Source organism: Dryobates pubescens, chromosome 14 (assembly GCF_014839835.1).
Source record: "Dryobates pubescens isolate bDryPub1 chromosome 14, bDryPub1.pri, whole genome shotgun sequence".
NCBI classification, from domain to species: Eukaryota; Metazoa; Chordata; class Aves; order Piciformes; family Picidae; genus Dryobates; species Dryobates pubescens.
Genome location: NC_071625.1, coordinates 20,263,315 through 20,285,340, shown reverse-complemented (window position 1 = coordinate 20,285,340; position 22,026 = coordinate 20,263,315). Strand labels below are relative to the sequence as shown.

The following is a 22,026-nucleotide window of genomic DNA, read 5'->3' as shown; positions in this document are numbered from 1 at the left end:
TATCTCAAAGAAGGTGGTGGATCACAAGAAATGTAGCATTTGATGAGTGTGTTGGGCTGCCTTTTAAAGAGATGCTGTAACTTGCTGTGATACCATCTTCTTTATAGTGGGAAGAAGTTTTGTTTCAGTCTTGCACTGAATGAATCTTATCGTACCTAGATATGTTGTTTTAAAAATGAGTGGATCCTCACAAGAAGTAAAGCTTAACTGTTGTCTTTCAGGGCTTAGTATCTATTGCCCCCTAAAAATATATGCAAATTGTCAACAGCTACAGACTTCCCTGGTGTGTCCTTTCCAGAAATACACAGCGTCTCTGCTAACTGCTGTGCGTAATGGAAAGGAAGCCAGTTGACTAGTCATTAGATAACTCAGTTTAACCCTCAGGCTCTACTGAAATTGAGAAGTCTAATCCACCTCTGCCCTTAATTTTCTGTTTGATCTGAACAAATTTTCTAATCTGTTTGTCTGCCTTTCCTAAAACCATGTGAAACTGGGTGATGGTTAGTATTTGCAAATAATTTTCAATACTGAATTTATTTTTTACTGTTTTATCATCATATCTATGACTACCAGTCATGATCATGTTCAGACTATTAATTAGTAGAATTTTTGCTTTTTTGATGGTCATTTTAATGAAAACTCCTGTCTTTAGAAGTAAGGAGAGAGAGTTTTTGTGTGAAATGCTAGTGGAGTAAAGTGTGGATTGCACAATTCAACTTTTTGTTCCAAACTCTTTTTTTCTAGATGTGTAAACCCTTTTTACTAAAGCTTTCTTCCTCCTAGTTTGGAGTTTAGTAGTGATTTTGTCATTTTGCTTTTATGTTTTTCTTGCTTTCTAAGATATAGGAAAATAGTGACCTAAACAACACTTAGGAATATTAGGCCTTTCTGTAATTTTTTCCCCTACTCTAAAGACTGCCGAGAATTTAGCCACAGCAAGTGAGATGCTCATTTTACCTTAAGTAACAGTCTTGATCTATCACACCCATTTTCAGATCATCTTTCCAAATGAGAGCAGATGGTTTGCAGAGGTCTGATTAACCATCCACACAAGCAGAGCCTCCCACAGAATAGGAGGACCTGTGGATTAGAGCAATTGACTTGGGAACAGCAGTAAGGAGAAGTCACCAAATTACAAAGAGCGCAACTAGCCTGGAAGTCAAATTAGCACTGCTATCTTGTATTCTTTGGGTTTCTGACACCTGTAGGTGCAGCAAGGCATTCAAAATGCAACTGGTCACCATCTGCCTTTCTTAATGTTCTGCCACATTCTGATAGTAAAAGTCCCAGCCTGGCTATTTAGTTCAGATTGCTGCCCATGCCACATTGTCTGAGGTTTTGGAAAATTGTCAAAAATGTCATTTCCAAGCCCTTTATGATTATATATGTTATATTAATATATGCTAGAGAAGATAAAAATGCTAGTAGTGACTGAATTTGCTACATTTTGGTACTGCTTGTACATGGGGGGAAAAAAGTTTACTGTGTGGTAACCACCTGGTAAGTGTGAGCAAATACACTTCTTAAAGGACATTGTTGTGTGTATGTACATATATGTGTGCATGTAAGCATTTATGCCTATATCTAAAAAGAAAATATATACATATACATGTAAAAATTCCCATCAAAACATACTTAAATTTGAATACTCTATCAGAAGACTCTGTGAAATAGTGAATATTATGTCCAACTCAGAGCCTGACATTTCAGTGAAGGCCTATATTTTCAGTGACATTCATTTGACTGCCTTAATTTCTAGTTAGCCAGTTTGCAATGCTCAGGACCTGAATGCCCAGAGCTTTTCAGTCGGGATGCCAACACCATTCCAAGTCTGTGGTGTTTCTAGCCCCAACACATTGTGAATAAAACCTAGACCAACAGATTTATGTTCAGTTTTGTGAGAAGGAAATGCTTTGTCCATTTTATTCATTGCTCTCAAAAGACAGAGTGGAGGTGTGTGGGACCACAGTAGAAGAGAAAAAAATCAATGACAAGGGTTTCTGCAAGAAGGGTTTCTATGTGTATAAGGACAGCAAAAAGAAGGGTAGGGAAGATGTGAGTCTGCTGCTGAATGAGGCAAGGAGACCTGATGGCAAAGGATCTGAGGTGCTGCTTTGCCTCAGTTGTTACTGGTAAGTCCAGGCTTCAGACCCTTGAGACCTGGGACGAAGACTGCAGCAAGGAATACTTATCATCAGTGGAGGAGCATCAGGTTAGGGAACAAGTTGGACACACAAACCCATGGGGCCTGATGGGATGGGTCTCTGCATGGGACTGCAGATCATATACAGATCATATGAGCTTCATTCCCACTCTATTCAAATCAAGTAATTCATTAGAAAACCACCAAAGCATATGGGTATAATGATCTGTGAGGCCTGTCTTCTGTAATCCCTTAATGATTTAGAATTGTTCCCTTGATGCAGAACTGAGCAGTGGCTACAGGATTTTTCAATGTGGGGATAAGTTTCCCATCAGGCTGTTTCAGCACATGGGGAATTTCCATTCCCAGCAGATATGGTGGTGTTAGTACAAGTACAGATGTTGCTGATTTGGGGGATTAACAGTATCATTTGTCTTCCTGTTTCCCCCCAATGCTGAGGATATGTAGGAGAGATCTTTCATGTGAAACACATGCAGCCTTTCTAAATCCGTCTTTGGGAACTGATCTACCATGGTCCCATACAGCATACTGGTCCTCTCTCTTTAGCCTAAAGTTTGATTTTCATTCTGTTTTTAAACTTGAGGATGTTAGCTTTTTGAAACCAGCTTATTTTAAACCTGGATAAATATCTGGTACAGTTTTAGCATCCTATTACTATACCTTTTGCTGTAATTTACAGTACTGAAGGAGGCTGAAAGCTCACACTTAACATGAGCATAGCAAGATTGCTCACTGCTAAAGGCCATAAATAACACATTTGTTAGCTTTGCATGTTTGTCTGAAATGTGATTATAGGAAATATGCAGCAGTTTTAAGAAAATTACTCATTTTGTATTGTTTAAATCTCAGTGGATGGACAAAAATGAGAAGCAACTATATTTTAGGAAGAGTGTATTTTCTGCAGATCCACTCTGAATTGATGATTTGCTGATTTTGGAGATTGCTGGCATGGAGACAGGTTAGCAGTCTGAAAAAAACCCTCTGAACTCTGGGATTATAAAGCACCAAGTTAAGTCTGTAAACATGGTTTTGGCTTGAGTCAGAGGTATCAAATATGGCTCTCAAATTTCATAATTAAGATCAGAATTTGTCTTTCAATCATAAATTAGGTACACTGAATCCAGAGATTGGATTTATGTGTGTCCTTAACCTCATATTAACCTTACTGGCTTTATGTACGTCCTCAACTTCATGAGTTCTCTTCTAAATTTACCTTCATTGCACTTCTTTATCTCTGTTTCCTTATATCATATGTCAAATTTTACAGCAAACTCAGAACTGACCCCTCTTTGCTTCCTCTGAAGTCAATGATGAGACTTTTGTTGATGAAAAGGATTTTATAACATCATTGACTGTGAAAATGGGAGATTGAACTCTGCGCCCTCAGGAAATCTATTCCAGTTTTGTGATCTTGTGACTTGAGTGAGAACAGAGTAAGACCAGTGTGAGTCCTTCTGCAAATCCAGTCTTAAACCTTGCCTACCCAAACAGGAACATCTGGAAGAGAGAGTCTCTCTGTATAGGATGTCTATAATTTTGCAATAAAAGTTACAGGACTGGCTCATTTCAGAGTGCTGCAATTATCCAATCAAAGCATTTGCCAAAATGTGGTTTGGAAGGTCAAAGCTTAACCTATATATAAACCATAAATGCCTTCCAGCCCATCAGGTGTAGTACACATTTTTGGTAAAGCAGTGCCAGTTTGCAGCTGTGTGCCTTGTGAGTGCAGTTTCTAGATGAGCCAGGTTTAGATCAGATGTGGAAAATTCTGTTTTGCCCTTGTAATGAAGCGGGTGTGCATGGCTGCAGGCATTGCTGGATCCACAGCCAGGAGAAGTGAAATAGTTAAAAAATAATATCAGAATCTCTTTTGCAGCTAAGTGCTGGCTGGAAATGTCCACAGTGGAGCTGTGGATGGCTCTGGGTTAAAGAGCTTTGCTCTAGCATTAAAATAAGCATAGTGTTTCTACATGTATCTGCATCTGGAGTTAGCTGGGAAGAAGATTGGAAAGGGAAATCACTGGTATATAAATCAGTATATAAATCTAATCTGGGATTCTGAGTGCTTTGTCTGGGACTGAGAATGAAAAAAAACAAACCAAAAGAGAATCCCTAAAACAACCCAAAAATGAACCCCATGTGGGTAGCGGGAGGTTGCAAGGATCACTGCTATGAGATCTAAGGCAGAGAATGAACAAAATAAACTGCATCTTAGGTATGAATGTACAATCTGTGGATGTTTACATCAGGAATGGTCACTATTCTGTACCTAGCACGGGCTGCAAAGTGCCCATTGTAAGTAATTTATCTCTATCTCACATAATGGGATAAAATAAAATTATTTTGATATAGAAGTAGGAAGTTTAGCTTGTGATCAAATGTAGAACACACTGCATGTACTTAATAGCAGTGTGCACTCACAGGGTTAATTTGGTCACCTTCAAAATATTTTAATAATGGTAATCTGGTAAACCTCAGGGAAGAGGATACAGGAAGCCAAATTCAAGTGCTTGAGGTTTAAACCCAAGGAATTAATTTTGCTTCTGTGGAATTGTTTTGAATTTCTTTCTTGAGAGAGTAGGATTTATCTTAGCAAGAATGCTTCTGAATGTTTCACCTGTGGGCAAAGCAAAGCATATGAGGATTATGAGACCTACCCAAGGTCACTCAGTAAATCAGGCAAGCAATGGGAAGAGTCAGCGTAGTTAAATAGCTTCCAGAACAAGGTTGCGGGGATGGCATGACACAGCCCTGACTGTATGAACCCCAAGCTTTAGTTCCAGAGACTGAGTGGTATGGTCACAGCTGTCTTTCTATGAGGAGGGGAAGGAAGAAAACTTTGTCCATCTTTACAAGTCACCCATTTCTCAAAAGACTAGAAGAAATTTAGAATCAACTGAACAGTCACAACCTTTGTATCTGTGTCATAAGTGAACTCAAACAATAGTGCAAGATTTGCTCACTAGGAATAGAGAAGCAACAGCTAACTCAGCTCATCCTCACCCTGCTATTACATGGAGAGAGCAATGCCTACCTCCTGCTTAGGACTCAGTGACCACAGCAGGGCCCTTTTCATTTTGAAACACATTCAGCTGTTGAAAGGAACTAAAATAATTACAGGGCCATTCTTTCACAAGCCTTTGGGTTTTTTTGTCTTCTGTGTGAAAAATTGAAGGCCTGCAGATATTTTTATCTGTTTCCATATGGAGAAAGTGTTTGTGGCAGTTTTTGAAATCCACTCTGAGACAAGAATAATTCTTAAGAAATACTAGAGTCAGTATGTGTTTGTATCATAGAACTGCAGAATCATACAATGCTTTGGGTTGGAAGAGACCTTGGAAGGTCATCTAGTCCAACTAATCTGCTGTGATCAGGGACCTGTTTAACTAAATCAAGTTTCTCAGAGCCCCTTCCAACCTGACCTTGAATGTTTCCAGGATTAGGCATCCACCAGATTTCTGGGCAACTTGTTCTGGTGTTTTACCACCCTCATTGTAAAAATGCTCTTCTATACATCTAGTCTAAATCTACCCTCTTTTAGTTCAAAACCCTTACCCCTTGACCTTGAATATACTTTTGTGGGTGTTTGGTCAATTGCTGGTGAAGGAAGTGAAGATAAAATACAATGTTTGTGAAAACCATTGTCTCAGCTATACTTAGTGTGTAAGCTTGGGACTTGCCCTTTGTATATAGATGCATATAGGCAACACGGACATCTTCATTTCAGCTATTCACACAAAGTTCCCTGTACAGATAACACCTGGCTCAGACATATGGACATCTGGCTCATGTAATCAGTGGATTCCTGGGTGTGATTTGTTTCATTCTAAAGCAGACAGCTAAACCAGGATGAAGATAGTGTGCAGTAAAACTCTGTTCCTTCTGATAGTACAAGGAGTCTAGTGTGATTAACTCATATATAGACATCTACCTCACAGGTGACTGGGGAGAAAAGCCTACCTTAGGAAACCAGCTCCTGTTTGACATACAGATGTGGATGTTTGCTGAAGGTTATGGTAGTGTTCAGTCACATGCGGGATCGCCACTTGCTTTCCAAGGAATTAGTGGTTTTAACTGCTCAGAAACTTGTGTACAAGCGTTGTGATCCATGCTCTTTAATGTAATTATGCATGTTCAGACCTCTAATTTAAATCATTTGGATTTACATGCAAACCTGGATGGATCTGCACCAGATTTATCTCTTTAAATACCTTTGTACTGAATACCTTTGAAAATGGGACTGGACCCTCTAGCCAATCATAGGCCTTTGAATTTTATTTCATTTATTCCCAGTTGGTTCAAGGTGAAAGTCTTTCATTGAGGAACTCCTCGATGCTCTCACTTTTATGTTATATTTTTACTGATTCCTCCAGCTATATTACCTTTTTATGGTTCATTTTACAGAATATTTGGATATATGGCAACCTTTAAATATGTCTTCTGTCCTCATGGATCCATCCATCTCAAACTTTGAAGCTGTACATGTTAGTAGAGATGTATCCCGTGATTTCTCCACTGCCAGAGGTTTTTGTCTGTCTGGTAAGAAATGGTTACTCATAGCTTTAGAGAATATACTGGCTTCTGAACCAGAAAAAACAAGAACAACTTCCCCATGCCCTTTCTGACTTAGATACTCTGATTTTACTTACTTTCAATGCCCACTTCCATGTTTCTGAATTTGAGAGAAGGGAACTAAAATAGTTTATCCAATGAAAGTTAAGGTACATATGAAATACCATGTAGTGATTGCATAATTTTCACACCTCTTGGACACAGAGATCTCTTTTGTCTCCAGGCATAGGAGACTACTGTAATGAATAATTAAGGAGCTGATGTAATTATTTTCTAAAGAACAGTTAAGGGAAGTTCGTTGTGTGAGAAAAATATAGAGCTGCCTACTGTTTTCTAAAGTAACCTGCAGCTGTAGTGCACGAGGACAGATTCACTGAGAGCTGGGATGAAGCAGAGATTGTGCTGCAGGAAAAACAAACTTTAGTCAGTAGCCTGACTAGACAGCATATTCCTTTACCTTCACATGACTGGCAAACCCTCAGTGCCACAGAGCAGAAGAAATAAGGAACATTTCCTGCCTACTGCTGAAGATGGTCCTTAGAATGGGCCCATATTTTGCAGTACATTTGGTCCTTGCCTCATGAAGCTGAGCAGTGCTATTTTCTAGGTTTTTGGTGTTGTTTTTGTGTGTGTGTGTATGTGGGGTTTGTTTGGTTTGTTTTGTTTTTTCTTTTCCTGTAACTGTTTGAAGGAGCCTTCCTGAGAGAAACTCAGAGTACAAACTGGGATGAGGGAGACGATCACAATTTTTACTCTGAAACCTTTCCCTGGGGTTCCCTGGGGACTGTTTGAATTCAGTTGAGGTCCTGAGTACTTTATTAGAAGATATTTTTCTTTCTTAAAGCCTGTGATACCAGTTCTCTTGCTGTACTGCTCTATTTTAAAGCCAATATAACCTTCTGCCTTTTGGCTATTTTGGAGAATGTTCTGAGAATCTAAGGAGGCTAATGTCTCATTACTCTCTTTGAGAGCTACTTCATGTCCTTGTTGCTTGACCTGTTGTAAAACCTTTCTTTTAAGCATCTTATAACAATGTCATAAAAAGTACTTTGAGACTACGTTTTTTGACCTGCTCTTTTTCTTCATATTTCACCTGCTCTTTTTCTTTATATTTCACCTCATAGCTTGTTCAAAGAACCAGTCATGTACAGTGGTTACACTGGAAATCCAGCCTTCAGCAATAAGGTGCCTTTTCTACCCTGATACACAGATGTGTGCACATAGCCTGCAAGGACATAGATGTTGGATTTTACTCAAAGAGCCAGCAACATATATCTACAGGAGGCAAGGTAAGAGCAGATCAAGGCTGTAGAAGGAACAACTCAATCACAGTGGTCTGTGCACAATTCTTATGAATGTAAGACTGAGGAAGTCCTCAAGAGACAAAAAAGCAATATGGTTGTCTCCTAGACAGTTGTTCACTGTTTTTCTGTTGAAATCAGACCCAAGTAGGATAGGAAAAGGTTCCCACATAATTATGATAAAAGAGCATGGAATCACAGTGTTACCATCTAGTGCTGAAGCAGGTGTAATAAAGGAAGTATATTGAAAGCTTCCTTTCAAACTCTGAGAATAACACAGGGAATGTAGAAACCACACTGTCAGTTGAAAGTCTTAAGGACCATCTCTGGAGAAAAAGGAATCAAAACCAACCAACCAAAAAAAACCTAAAAGAAGATGAACTAATTTTTAAAGAAGTGAAAATTATTTAAGAGAGAAGTAGAAGTTGTGTAGACAGATACAACATTCTATTGTTAAGCTATGTACTTATTTGTAACTGTAAGTTTTATTGCTTTCCCCCTTGATTGTAAAAGAAACTGTTTTCTTGTCATGTCATACTGATTATTTCTTAGTCAGATCTAATTAGAAACCAGATAACAATTAGAAGTAAGAGAAGAGACATTTCCTTTTCACTGCAATTTCTTTGAATAACTGACAAATCAGTGAAAACCTTCTGGGTACAACAAATACGGTGACAGAGAAGAAGAGATTTATCATTGTCAAGTAACCTAAAATCACAGGCTGAGACATAAAAACTAGACTTGTATGTCTGTCTATTTCTGTACAGTTTTGGTTTTAGTCACTGCCTATCAAATACATTGTTTTAGGAAGAGAGTAGTGAAAGGTATCACTTAGTTCTGTTTTAAAGTAAGTCATAACTGTACAACCTCTTATTTGGGTAGACAATGATTCAGATACTCTTTATACACACAAAAAAAGAAGAGGAAAAATTGGGTCAGGTTATATGTTCCTAATATTTCAGAATTTTTTGAATAAATTAAATGCAGGTGTTTGATCTAAAACATAGATACTGGAATGGTTCTGTGCAAGAACATAGTATTCACGAAAGAATGTAAGGGAAGAGATGATGATGGAAGGCCCTCTGGTACCCTATACTCTCGCATTCCCTTCTTGGGCATGTAGAGGGCATGTGTGTGCCTGACTTTAAGTGATACTGGTGATGCCCACTTGAAGAACAGCAGTGCCTATACAGGACTGCAGGAAATTTGGAAATGGGTTGTGCTTATTGCTTTCTGTTGAAGCGCTTCTGTCTCTCACAATGAAAAAACTACTGGAAAAGAGATTGAAGTGCAAGTCTTTCCTGGCAAGAGTAAAACCATTGAGCTGTGTGGTTATCTTTCCACTCTCTGACTTGCTGTGAATGTTTAAAGGATTAACATTGTGCTTTTTAGAGCTGAGAAGATGAAAGACTGAAAATCTCTCCCCCTTTTTCTAGAAATGCTAAGATTTATGTTCTAATTTGATGTCTGATCTGCAAAAATAAGTTTGAGTAAGGGTTTGGAAAACTAAATATTCATACCCAGTATATTTAACAGCTAGCATAGCATGAAGTGTTTCATAGGGAGAGAATAACATCAATTTATTTATATTTAATTTTAAATGGTGAATTAGATAGCACTTTAAGGGAAATGGGATTGATTTTGATTCCTGAAACAGTACTAGCTTGGAAAAGTAAATTATTTTTCCTCTGTTTCCCCCCCCAGTAGATTTATACCTGCCCATTTCTGAATTGGATTTAACCCCATCTGTGTACATCCCATCCCATGGAGATCTGATCGGCAGATCTCAGGTGATACATATTGGCTTGGAGTGGAGAAATGTCAGCCAGTTCCTGGGAATCCCTTATGCTGCACCTCCCCTTGCAGAGAGACGCTTCAGCCCTCCAGAGCCATTTGCTTGGCTGGAAACCTGGAATGCTACTGTGGCTCGGTAAGAAATTCCTTTGATCATCGGCAGAACTGCTTGTCCATCTAGGCCTGTGTGATGGTTTAACCCACCCACATCAAACAAAAGCCCCTCAGTTTAGGAAAGATGTTGACTTGCTGGAACCTATCCAGAGAAGGGCAACAAAGTTGGTGAGGGGTTTGGAGCACAAGCCCTATGAGGAGAGGCTGGGGGAGCTGGGTTGCTTAGCCTGGAGAAAAGGAGGCTCAGGGGAGACCTTATTGCTCTCTACAACTACCTGAAGGGAGGTTGTAGACAGGTGGGGGCTGGTCTCTTCTCCCAGGCAACCAGCACCAGAACTAGAGGACACAATCTCAAGCTGCACCAGGGGAGGTTTAGACTGCATGTTAGGAAGAAATTCTTCATAGAGAGAGTGGTTGCCAGTTGGAATGTGCTGCCCAGGGAGGTAGTGGAGTTGCCATCATTGCGGCTGTCTAGGAGAAGACTTGATGGGGTGCTTGGTGCCATGGTTTAGTTGATTAGATGGTGTTGGATGATAGGTTGGACGCAATGATCTTGAAGGTCTCTTCCAACCTGGTCTATTCTATTCTATTCTATTCTATTCTATTCTATTCTATTCTATTCTATTCTATTCTATTCTATTCTATTCTATTCTATTGCTTGGCTGGTCAGTCAGAGAAGCAAAAGAAGGAGCTGTATTTTACAAGCAATAATGGAATGTAATGAACATGTACAAAAATGTACAGTATTTACAATACTATACAAGTATTTACAAAAAGAAAACAGCACTGAAATCCTCCTTGGGCAGGAGGACACTGCCCTGCTTCCCCCTAACCTCTCCCTCTCTTTTCCCTCTGGTTAATTAGAAGAAAAGAGAAAGGGAGAGATGTTAGGGAAAATTTAGTCAGTTCAAAAGCATTGTTAGAAAAGCTAGTAATGCTTATCTCAAGGTCATTAGATAACTCCTTCTTTGCATAGCAGACATGCCAGCAGAAAGAGACGGAGTGAGAAAAGAATGTAAGATCATAAAACTACATCCCACTCATCTGACCAATGAAATGTGTTTAGAATTATCTTTCTTGTTTTCCTTTTTACACCAACAGTGCTCCTAGCTTAAAGGCACAGCCTAAACTGTCACAGCCTATGAAAAATAGATGGAGTGTTGACCATAATATTCATGCCCTTTCCTGCAAAATGCCCCATAGGGTACAGATTACAGGTTTGAATTTTGTTTAGCAAAAAACAACCAAACAAACCCAACCAACCAAACAAAAACAACACAAAAAAACCCCAACACCTCCATCTGTCTGCAAATACCTCAAGAAAAAAAAAGTAAATCCCAGCACATTGCCTTGAATCTATGTGTATCTACCCAATGACTGGCTGCCATCAGTCCACTTTCATCCTAAATATTGACACAAGTATTTATAGTATTGATACATATATCTTTTATTCTTTCTGAGCCATTAATTTGTAGAATATTTAATCAAATGCATGTGCTCTAATGTGGATGTAACAGAAGCTGTGGGCCTCGTACAGAAATTTGTTGCCTAGCGGTGTCTAGATCGGGATGAAGGACCCAGACAGTATTTTCTGTCCAAAAACTATTAAAAGGCCAATACTGGCTAAATGGCTTGGACAGAAGTAGAGAAGTTTTAAACATTTTAGATATTGCCATAAAAGGAGAGGAGTGCTAGGAACTGTATTAGCAATTGGGCTACTTTTCTCTTAATTCCTTGTGTCTGATGTTTCCTGCTGGCTGGTCCTGACTCTCCAGGGCTGTACAAAGATAACTGTTGGTGGGTTTAGGCTGCAGGCACTCTGTAGACAGAGCCTTTGTGTGCACATTGGTGTTTCATTTAGTGTTACAATATGAGTCTTAATTTTGTTGCATTGGGGAACCAAAATGGCAGATTGTGAGTGTGTATTTTGTGAAGAGAAGAGGGTTTGGGTGACACTACTTAGTGCATCTGTTCTGTGGAACATGTCAGGACAAGGAATTTCTTTTAAAAACAGCTTGCAGCAAAGAGAAGTGCAGCCACAAGAAACAAGATATCAATGCAGAGTGCTTTTCACATGGTCTTTCTCACAGAGCTTCCCTGCTCTGCACAATGGAGGCCAAATTGCAGAGCACACAAAACCCCTTTGAGCAAGCCATGACAGACACACATGGAGGAAGCTGATAAAGGAAAGCTGGTACCCAGTCATGGCCCTATTAGAAAAAGGCAGATTGTGGCAGACGTGAGGACTTGCAAGGAAAAAAAAAGTGATAGGAACAAGAAAGGAGATTGGAGGAGCAGCACAGTCAAAAGGAGATAGTCTGGTGGAAGGACTTGGTGAATTTTCTGTAGAGAAAGTTGAAGAAAAGGGGAACTGAGCCTCCTAAGCTATTAGGGACCTCCATTAGGTAACATGGACCTGAGGTCTATTGACATCCTGTGTTCTCCTTCCAGCCATGGCTAGCCATGCCTGTTCAATTCCTGGCATTGAGAAGGGTCTTCCTGTGGTAAAATGATTAACTACTTGAGATGGATGATCTGGCCAACAGCTTACATAGTAAATGACCTTGCAAGGGAGATGAGAGATTCACGTCCTTTGGGCCTGATATGAGTCACCAGATGTTTGATGGAAACACCCTGATGCTACAGATTTAGAGACCTGTCAGCCTTTTGGAAGCTATTCAGTGTCTCCATTACTCAGAATTTGTTTCCAGAGGTTTCTGACAAAGCCTGTAATGAACTGAGTGAAAAGAGGTGTGGCATTGTCTTGGGAAGTTGAATGAGCATCTGACCTTTGGTGGTCTTATCCTTCGGGTCACACCTGAGTTGCCACGTGCACAGCCACATGCACCTCACGTACATTGGAGTGATCTGGTGGGGCATGGCTTTTTGTTTCCTCAGGTGCACAGCGATGTTGAGTTAGCGCACACAAGATCAGCTCTTTTGATCTATAGCCATAGCATGGAGTCTGCTGAGACATTGGTAACAGCCATCTGCCTCTGTGGTCTCTTTTTGAAGGCCTAATGGTGCAACGAGCAGCCTGGCCGAGATTTTCAAAACAGTTTAGTGACCTTAGTTAATCTGCTCCAATCTTTCGAATTCTCAGTGCTCCTTAGGCCAATGAAGAACATGGCAAGTATGTGCTATTATTTATTTAAGGCTAAAAAAAAAAAACTAACTCTTTGAGCACTTGGAAAATCAGAGGCACTTCACTCTCCATGTATAAAAAAGCATTAAAAACTGTATTTTTGAGGATTCTATACTGGGCTTGCACAGTATTTGTATACAAGAAATTCACATTAGCACAGTGCCATTATTAATAGAGAAGGAATATTTATTCGTCAGTCTGGACCTAATCAAAGACTTAAAAAACCCCAAAACAAACCAAAGAGAACCAATGAAAGAACCCACTCAGCTGCTGGAGGAGCTATGGATTTGCTTCAGCAGGTGGCAGCCTTTCCCTGGAGTCAGTCCTAGAATGAGGTGATCCTGGGAACTGAAGTTGCTTGATGAGTTGTCAGAAACAGAAAAAGGGGAAAAAAATGTTGTCCTATGTCTGTCCAGCACCGAGGTGATGATTCCTGCTGCCTGTGGAAAGCTGTATGATTAATAGCATTAGACCTGTTGTCCTGGATGGGCTCCTACCTGGAAATTTGTATTTTGTCTGCCTCAAATGGCTCTACCAGTTTTGGTTGGAGACGATGTGCTTCACTGAGTCAGTGTGAAAGCTATTGAGTGATATCACCATCCTAATAACCTCCCTTATGGAAAGATTTTGTAGAACTGCATTAAACCTCCTCATTGTCCTAGTAGCTTTATACTACATTCTTCACAGATTCAGTGTAAAATTTTACAAGGGTATTAAAATCATAATTTAGAAGGAATTCTCTGAGACATGACTCTTTTCTACAGCCTCTTCTTCAGGCTCTTTCTCTAGTTAATTGTGATGCTTTATCCATTATGTGATATAACTATGTCCCTGAAGTAGAAGGAACTGATTTCAAAATAACATGTAGCTGAACTGCAAGGATCATTCACTTGATGCTTTTCTTGGAGAGAGCTGGAACACATGAATCTCATACAGATGATGGCCAGAAAATTATTTTCTGCATGTGGCTGTCTGTTGAATTCCTATTGAAAGCTTATTTTTAACATTGCTTGACACTATTAATGGTCTGCTATGATGCTTTGAGCAAGCAGGTTCTAAAAAGTCATTAAAACGTTGAACTTCCCATGTTTTCCCACATACCATTAGAAATTAAAATAAATATAAATAAATGCAGCCCACAGACTATTAAAAATCAAAATAAATAACTGGCATATTAGCAAGAGTGGATTACATAGGAGTGCAAGCAATAGCAGTGGGAAACCTGTGTCTGGGACCTCCAGTCCCGCTCCCCTTACATCTGGTGCTAATTTCGTGCAGTTTATGTAAAGTGTGAGTTTTCCAAAGCCTTATTTTCAAATTCTAGTGTTTTTAAAATGAGGCTTCTTTCCCTTCTGAGGGAAGGATTCTAGACATAAAAATGCAATGGGTTTTGTTTTTTTTTTCATTTGTATGTGTGTGTGCAAACCTGTGTGTTTGCTACTGAGGTATAAATGGACATAGTTTTAAATGCAATTGTGATCTACAGATTTAAGGATTTGATAAACTTAGTACATCAATATCTATATAAGACAATAAAAATAGCAGCAGTGTGGAAAAAAAAAAAATAGGAGCCTTTTAATTGTAATTTTTTTCAATCATGACCCCAGGGCAGCTTGTTGGCAGCCAGGAGATGGAGATGCCCCCTCATACTCTGTCAGTGAAGACTGCCTATATCTGAATGTCTTTGTTCCTGCCACCACTGTAAGTAGGAGCTGAGTTGGTTTCAGTGGGTTTTTTTGTTTTGAGTTTGGTTTTTTTTTGGGGGGAGGGGGTTGTTTTTGTTTTGGGGTAGCTGAGCACTGTCTCTTTTCAAAGTATTTCTAATTGGCATGAATGATTTTTAAATATTTTTTTCCTGTGGTATTCACAAAGCCCTGCAAGGTTAAATGAGACAGTCTGTTATTTGTACTGGTGTAAGGGTATTCCATATAGGCTTTCAGTGAGTTGTGTTTGGGTAGCTAGGAGAGCAGAGAATTAAAAAACCTAGGGATAAGAGAGAAACAAAAAGGGAAACAAACCACACAAGAAGCTGGTAGCAAAGGAGGAGAAAATAAGCACAGGAATGGGAATGTCGCTGAAATAAGATCCTTAAACCAGGAGATGATAATATAAAACATGTTACATCAATACTTACCACTAGCTGAGCAGCAGCAGCAGCTGAGATGCTTTCACACTGATCTTCACTGTTAACCTGTTGATACCTGTGGGATCTCTGTTGAGGAATGAGGTTAGCAAGCAGTGGTAGCCATTTTAAAGTTGACTGAGCCAGTGGTACAATCTGAGAAATGGTCATTTGAAACCCCTTGAATTTCTCATTCTAAGCAGATGAAAACTAAAGCCTCAAGTTAGAGCCAAGCTTAGATGATTGGCCAAACCCCTGGGGACAAAGATGCTGAATAACATGTGAATCACATCGGAAAGCACACTCAGATCAGAGGGGATCAGAGTTGTTTATGGTTGTGGGGGTTTTTTTGGTGTTTTTTTCTTTTATTTTTTTCCATGGTACTGGTAATTTTAAGAAGGTGATGGTGGTTATAATAGAAATTTATGATTCCCTTGTACTGCATAGAGTTAGTCTAGCTATCTGACAGCAGCACACAGAGTCCCTTGCAGATCCTTTTAATCACCAGAAAGACCAGCAGTCTGTTTTCTTCCTGTGGCACCAGACTGTCAGGCAGGCACTGCTTACTGAAAACATCAGGTCACTGTCCCAGGCAGTTTGCCATTTCTGCATAAGTGCTGCTTTCAAGACAGCTTATTTGAAGGCATTGTGTTTTCTGCCATCTGATAGACTAAATAGGCTAGTCTTTTCTCCTCTCTGGTACTGAGAACTGAATTCCTCCTGTCTTTTGTGGAGATGTAAGTTAGAAGAAGTTCTGATCAAGTCAATCACTTTCACATGTGTAAGTCTACCCCAAGAGAGAACCAAAACTTCTGGTTTTGCAGAAGTAACTGGGAGCAGAAGGCATGGCATTTTCCTGTTTCTTTCTGTGGCAAGCTCTATTTTTTACTCACAGAGAGATACATATTTTCAGTCGATGAAAAGTTAAATTAGCTGGTAAATACTGAATGACAAATCTCCTGGAGCAAAGGCAGAGGCTGTTCAGAAGCATTTTGAGCTTGAACAAGAGTACAGTGTAGGGACTGTTGTCTGTCGCCAAAGGACTCTAAGTGTCAAGCAGTGAAGGAGGAGAATAACATCACTTCCTTTTGCTTCTATAGCTGTGTGTACCACGTCAAACTTCATGTAAAACTGGCATTTCTGAGATACTTCTTTCTACCCATCACCACTTGTCATACCAGCAAAGCAATCTGTGCTTCAGCTTGATTTACAAAGGGTTCAAGTACAAGATCAAGAGCTGAAGCTCTACACTAAATAAGAACAGAAAGTGTACCCTCTCTCCTCTCTTTCCATCCCCTGTAGGTGTTATCTCCATCCTTACTGCATCATCTCTACTGCACTCAACTCTTTACAGAGTAATATTGTACAGCAGTAAAAGCACTGGAAGTTGCTTGGCTTGGTAAATGTAAAACCTATCTCCGCCAAGTAGCTTATTAAATGTTTTACAGAAGAACAGAGAAGATAGTTCTGAGTATTATGAAGCCTTTCAGACTTCCAGCTGACTTGCACCTTCTAGGTGAATACTGAACTACTGTTCTCCTTGAGGTTTTGCTTATGGGACCTAATTTGCTGCAGGCATGAGACCGTGATGGAGCTGCTGGGCTCCCCAGAGCACTCTGCTGTGCTAAGCCAGGGGACCATCTGACCATGTCACAGGTGGAAGTCTTTGCACAGACTTTACACCTCAAAGTGCAACTGCATTTTGTCTGGAGGAAAACTGTGCACTGAGCAGTAGCCACATGGCAGATGTGTCCTTTTTGTGAGGAACATACTGGCCTCACTCTGCCCAGCTGCTGCAGGTTCCCCACAGCTGCCTGAAATGGACACTGGAGGTGCTGACTTGGGGGAAATTCACATGTTCAGAACAAATCATCCAGCAGCTGATGTTTGGTATACAATTAACTGTCTACCAAAGATAGATAGATAGATAGATAGATAGATAGATAGATGGATGGATGACAGGAAATAACACATTTTGTGAGGTATAGTTCATTTACAGCATGAAAATAATAGTACTATGCTGTTAAATATCTAAGAAGAAATGGGAAGGCAATAATGTTAAAGAACCTTCATCTTTAATTCCCCAGTGCTGAATGCTCCATCAAATTGCTCTGTATCTGCTGCAGCAGTTTTGCTGTTTTTAACTTTTATCTCCCTACTTTGCCTTTCTTAAGTTTTTCTTCACTACAGCATTGGGTAAAGTTACTCAGCATAATGTAGCATACAAGTTACAGGGCAGCTGGAGGTCATGGTGCTGTGCAGGCTGTGGACACATGGTAAATGCCTGGTTTGAACCTCAGGCTTAACCATGGTGAGCTGAAGGGACAGAGCAGGCTCAACATACCATTGTAGCTGACTTGGCTCAATGTTGTTGCATTTTAGAATGAATTTCAATGTGAAAAGAGATTCCTTAATTTTTTTCTCTACCCTGATCTCTCTCTGTGCTACAAGCAGTGCACAAATGGGAACCAGAGTTAAGGCACTGTGAATTAGGCAATTTCTATTCAGGAGCAGAGGTTCCTGAGAGAGCAGCATGCTTCAATACTCACAGTTTCTGTTTTTCTCTTGGTAACATTATCATGTTCACAAGAAGCCTCTGAAACAATTCTCTGGATACATGTGAGGAGTGTACTGAGGGGAGTTTGTCTCCTAGTCAGTAATTTTGCAGGAGGTTGTAACCATCAAACTAATACTTCTTTGGTGCTTCTTTTGTACAGTAAGTCACATTTTTGCTGTAGACATTCTTTGCCAGAGCAGATGGAACTGCTGTGTTTAGCTAAGCTCCATCCAGAAAATAACAGCAACACAGCCCAATGCCCTCTAACTGCAGGGAAAAACAAACCTCATATGTACTTTGGTGCTGTGGCAGGGGCCACCAGTCCTTTGAAAAGCACCACCAGCTGCCAAAGCAGAAATCTGGACTGGTGGGTCTATGTGACCCCGCTGAGAGAGAAGCCTCCTTCAAGATAGTCCCAAAGTGGCCAATAAGGGATCAAAGTGCTGAATGGAAAATAGAGGTTACACTTTCAGAGTAGGTTATTCTGCTTTGTGCATCAGGATGGTGGGGGGAAAAAAACCACCAACAACAACAAAAAAACAACCAACAAAACAAAACCACACAAAAACAAAACACCAAAACAACAACCAACCAAAAACCCACCCCCAAACCAGAACCTCTTCATTTGTTTCACTGATATTTATTTCAAGTGTCATCTTGACGGAGCTGATAGTAAATGCTGAGGTCTTCTGGGGCCTTTCTGCTTTTGTGCTGCTTGTGCAGCAGCAGCCTAGCTGCAGCTGCAGCTCTGCTGTGTGTGCAGAGAGGGTCTGCACAGATGAGGTGCTGCACTGGGGGAAAACCTCAATTTCTGCACAAAATTGGCTAGCTCTGCAAAGAGTGCTAATGTGGATGGCAACCTACTGTAGCTCCTTCCCACCCCAGGAGCCCTGCTGGATTCTTTCAGGACAGACTCTCTGTGTGCTTCCTGAGAGGCAAATCTCTTCCAAGCAGGACCCCTCTGTATATCTACTAGGGGAAAACCTCCATGGGGCATGAAGAAGCACTGAGGAACTCTTCTCAGCTGAGATTTTTGAGACTAGGCACTGTTAAAGCCCTGAAGAGTTCAGGGTAGGAAGTAGCCTCTCACAGCTATCGAGTTAGTCCTGCTCAAGGTGAAGCAAGCTATCAGGCTTTTTCCTTCTCAGTTTCTCAGTTGATTGAACTTTTCCTGTGTATTTGTCTAAAGCAGACATGATAGATCAAAGCTGAGTGCACCACAAGATCAATGGCTAAGTCAGCAGGATGGGTCTCTCTTGGGCTTACCTTGTGCAGTTGCTGGCTAGTGGAACACTCTGATGCCATTACATCCTCTTTAAACTGGAGACAGTGTACTCTTTAATGGTATATAGGCCATTGTGGACAATTTAGCCCTAAATCTTCAGATAGGCCACATATCCTGTCATTATGGTAGAATAGTGTAGATAATTTTGATGGAGAAGATGCTTGTCTTCTCATCATATAAAATTAGTTGGTTATGGGAATATTAACCTGGCTGTTGTCGTGGCAGGTCAAAAACATGCCAGTGTTGCTGTTCTTCCACAATGGAGGAAGTTACAGTGCTGAGGTGGGAAAGGCGTCTATAGATGGATCATACCTGGCTGCCATCAGTAACATCATTGTTGTGACGGCACACTATCGGGTTGGTGTTTTTGGCTTCCTTAGTACTGGTAAGTCATGGATTTCTAGAACAAACTCAACTAAATTGCATTCTGTAACCCTGCTGTTTCTAATAAAAAAAAAAAGTTAATTTTTAAACTTGAGCAACATGTATCTTTCACTGCTTGTATTTCTTGGGGAGTGAAAAATGGCCAACAAATGGTGGAGACTTGGTCGGCAAAGAATGGGGAAAGGCTGGAGGCAGAGGGACAAGAACAAACTCCAAGCATCTATACCAAAGCACTGGCTAAACTTCCGTTTGCAGGTGAAACTGTGAACCCCAAGAGAGTTTAGGCATTAAAATTCCTGCTAATTTCAGTGGCTTGGATATAATTTTCAATGTCTCCAACTTCCAGGTGGTCCATCCTTCAAATTTTTCCAGTAATTGATTGCGCCCATATCAGAGTGGGGAAATACGCAGAGAGGGACAACTGCAGCTGAATCTAAGAATGCCTTGAAAATATGGAAAGTATAGCACAAAGATAGTTGAGTGACAGTTGAGTCAGTAATTCAGCCTGACTTCTCTGAAGAACTTGCTGTGTTTGAGTTTTGTTATCTCATGGGCATGGCTGAATGTGACATCTCTGCTAGCATCCCTTCCCCTCACTGCAGTGTAAAGAGCACTTTTGCTCTCCTATTGTCTCTGAATACCAGTTGCCATTAAAGATTATGCAAATTCCTATTACATACATAATTTGCTGTTGTGCAAATAAGCATGTACACATGAAAGTAAACATGCATGTGTCCCTGAACCTTTGTGACAGTGCCATCTGGTCTTTGGGATATTTTTTTAAATATTATGTTTTCCCATTTTGCCTTTTCTTAGATTTGCCAGTTTAAGAAAGTAGCCAGCACTTTCCTTTCTACCATCTTTCAGTTCTGGCTGGAGCAGAAGAACCTAAAGTACAGAGCTATTCAGAGTAAATACAAGAGTTCCAAATGGAGCTCTGGTTCCACCAGTCTGGAGGCAATCCTTGGGCTCTCTAGTGGACATATTAGTACCTTTATAACCTTTAGTAGGTTATGTTTGCCATGTTTACAAATACCAGACCTACGTACTTTGCCTCCTGATTCTTTTGAGTATTTACTGCTAGTGACACAGGAGGGCTTTTGCCTAGTTTGGGGTTACAACTGCAGCTATTGGTTATTGCTTGCCTTCTTTTACTGTTTCTTTCTTTCTTTATATATATATATTTTTTTTTCCCCCCTCAAAGCTCACTCCCAGCTGTTTTTCATTCAGTAACTAGAGTGCTGGCACTACAAACTCCTTACTCATTTAAATATGAAGTTGGCAACAGGTGTATCTGGGGAAAGAATCACTGTTTTCATCAGTGCAAACCAGATGCTTATGAAAGTGATACTGTTGCTCCATTTTTTGCTAGAGCCCAGTGCAGAGTGGATATGTACTATGTGAGCTTCCATTACACAGCATAGCCCACACATTACCCACTAAACTCCTTCAGCCCTGTGAATCTCACCGGGGTTTCTTCCTAAGTGGAAACTGCAAGCTGAACTAAATACTATATAGCAGTATTTATGTGATGGTTCATAATTTAGAGAATGGGATGAATTCTCCATCCTCTTTTTAATGGGGATCCATGCACATGGCCCAAAACATCAGTTCATGAGATGAGTGTACTAAACTTGCATTCCTTCAGATAGAAGTGGTCCATTATACATAGTGAGTGTTCAGAGACCTTCTCTTCTGTATCTTAGAGACATAGATCTAAAGACAAGTGCAGTGCTTCCTGGCCTCACCTGTAGGAAACCTTTGGTGTACATTTGGGAAAATCCTTTTGCTCCAGATGGAAATGGAGCAAATGGGCCAAACTTGCAATTTGCAAGTGTCACTGAAACAAGCTAAGCACCACATTCATGAGAAGCCTAAAGATTCCTTCAGTATCACACTCCTATCTCCCATATATCCCTTTTTGTCCATGTGAAGGCAATAAGCTGCAGTATGTCTGTAGCAGCCTCCCTATCATCATGGAATTTCAGCCATACCCATTCTGTTGAGCAATGCTCCCACTGCAATATCTATTCTTTTGTCTGCCACAGGTAGGTGGAGTATCTCTGACTGCTCTGGACATAACCAGTAGTCACTGGGGTTTTTCAGTGAAGGTTATCACAATGGGTCAAATACCATAAGAGCTTGTCTCAGGCCACATCCAGAGATGTTTTCCACTTGAATAAGAGTGTAAAGTCCTAGACAAATCCTGGTCCTTTGGAAGTTTCCCTATCAATTCCAAAGGGAGCAGAAGTTCACCCTTAGGATTGTGAGGACAGGACAGTTAGAAGGTTCTGAAGTTACAAATAAAAGTTATCATCCTCTGAGCAATACAATTTTCATTATCCAACTAAGCAAAGTGCTGAATCCTTTCATGTTGAGTTGTCATAAATTGCAGAACTGGAAAGGAAGAAGTTCAATGGACATTCTGAGGAAGGAAGGGTAGTGAAAAGAAGATTTCTTCTTTGTATGTTTGTTTTTTCTTAGTTCCATAGATGTTCTGGTCTCTCACTGACAGGGCATTTCCAGGCAGTCAGAGAGCTCTTATTCTTCTAAGTATGAAGGATATTTAACTGAATTTACTTTCACTC

At 40.3% G+C, this 22,026-nt stretch overlaps 1 protein-coding gene across 1 annotated transcript in view; it reads left to right on the top strand.

The window, feature by feature from the left end:
• Positions 1-22,026, top strand: part of TG (thyroglobulin) — a 135,102-nt gene that overhangs the window by 54,051 nt on the left and 59,025 nt on the right. The window contains exons 36-40 of the mRNA XM_054167162.1: positions 6,569-6,703; positions 7,861-8,025; positions 9,745-9,967; positions 14,698-14,791; positions 19,280-19,439. Coding sequence (XP_054023137.1) covers positions 6,569-6,703; positions 7,861-8,025; positions 9,745-9,967; positions 14,698-14,791; positions 19,280-19,439 — 777 coding nt within the window. The remainder of the gene's footprint in view (positions 1-6,568; positions 6,704-7,860; positions 8,026-9,744; positions 9,968-14,697; positions 14,792-19,279; positions 19,440-22,026) is intronic.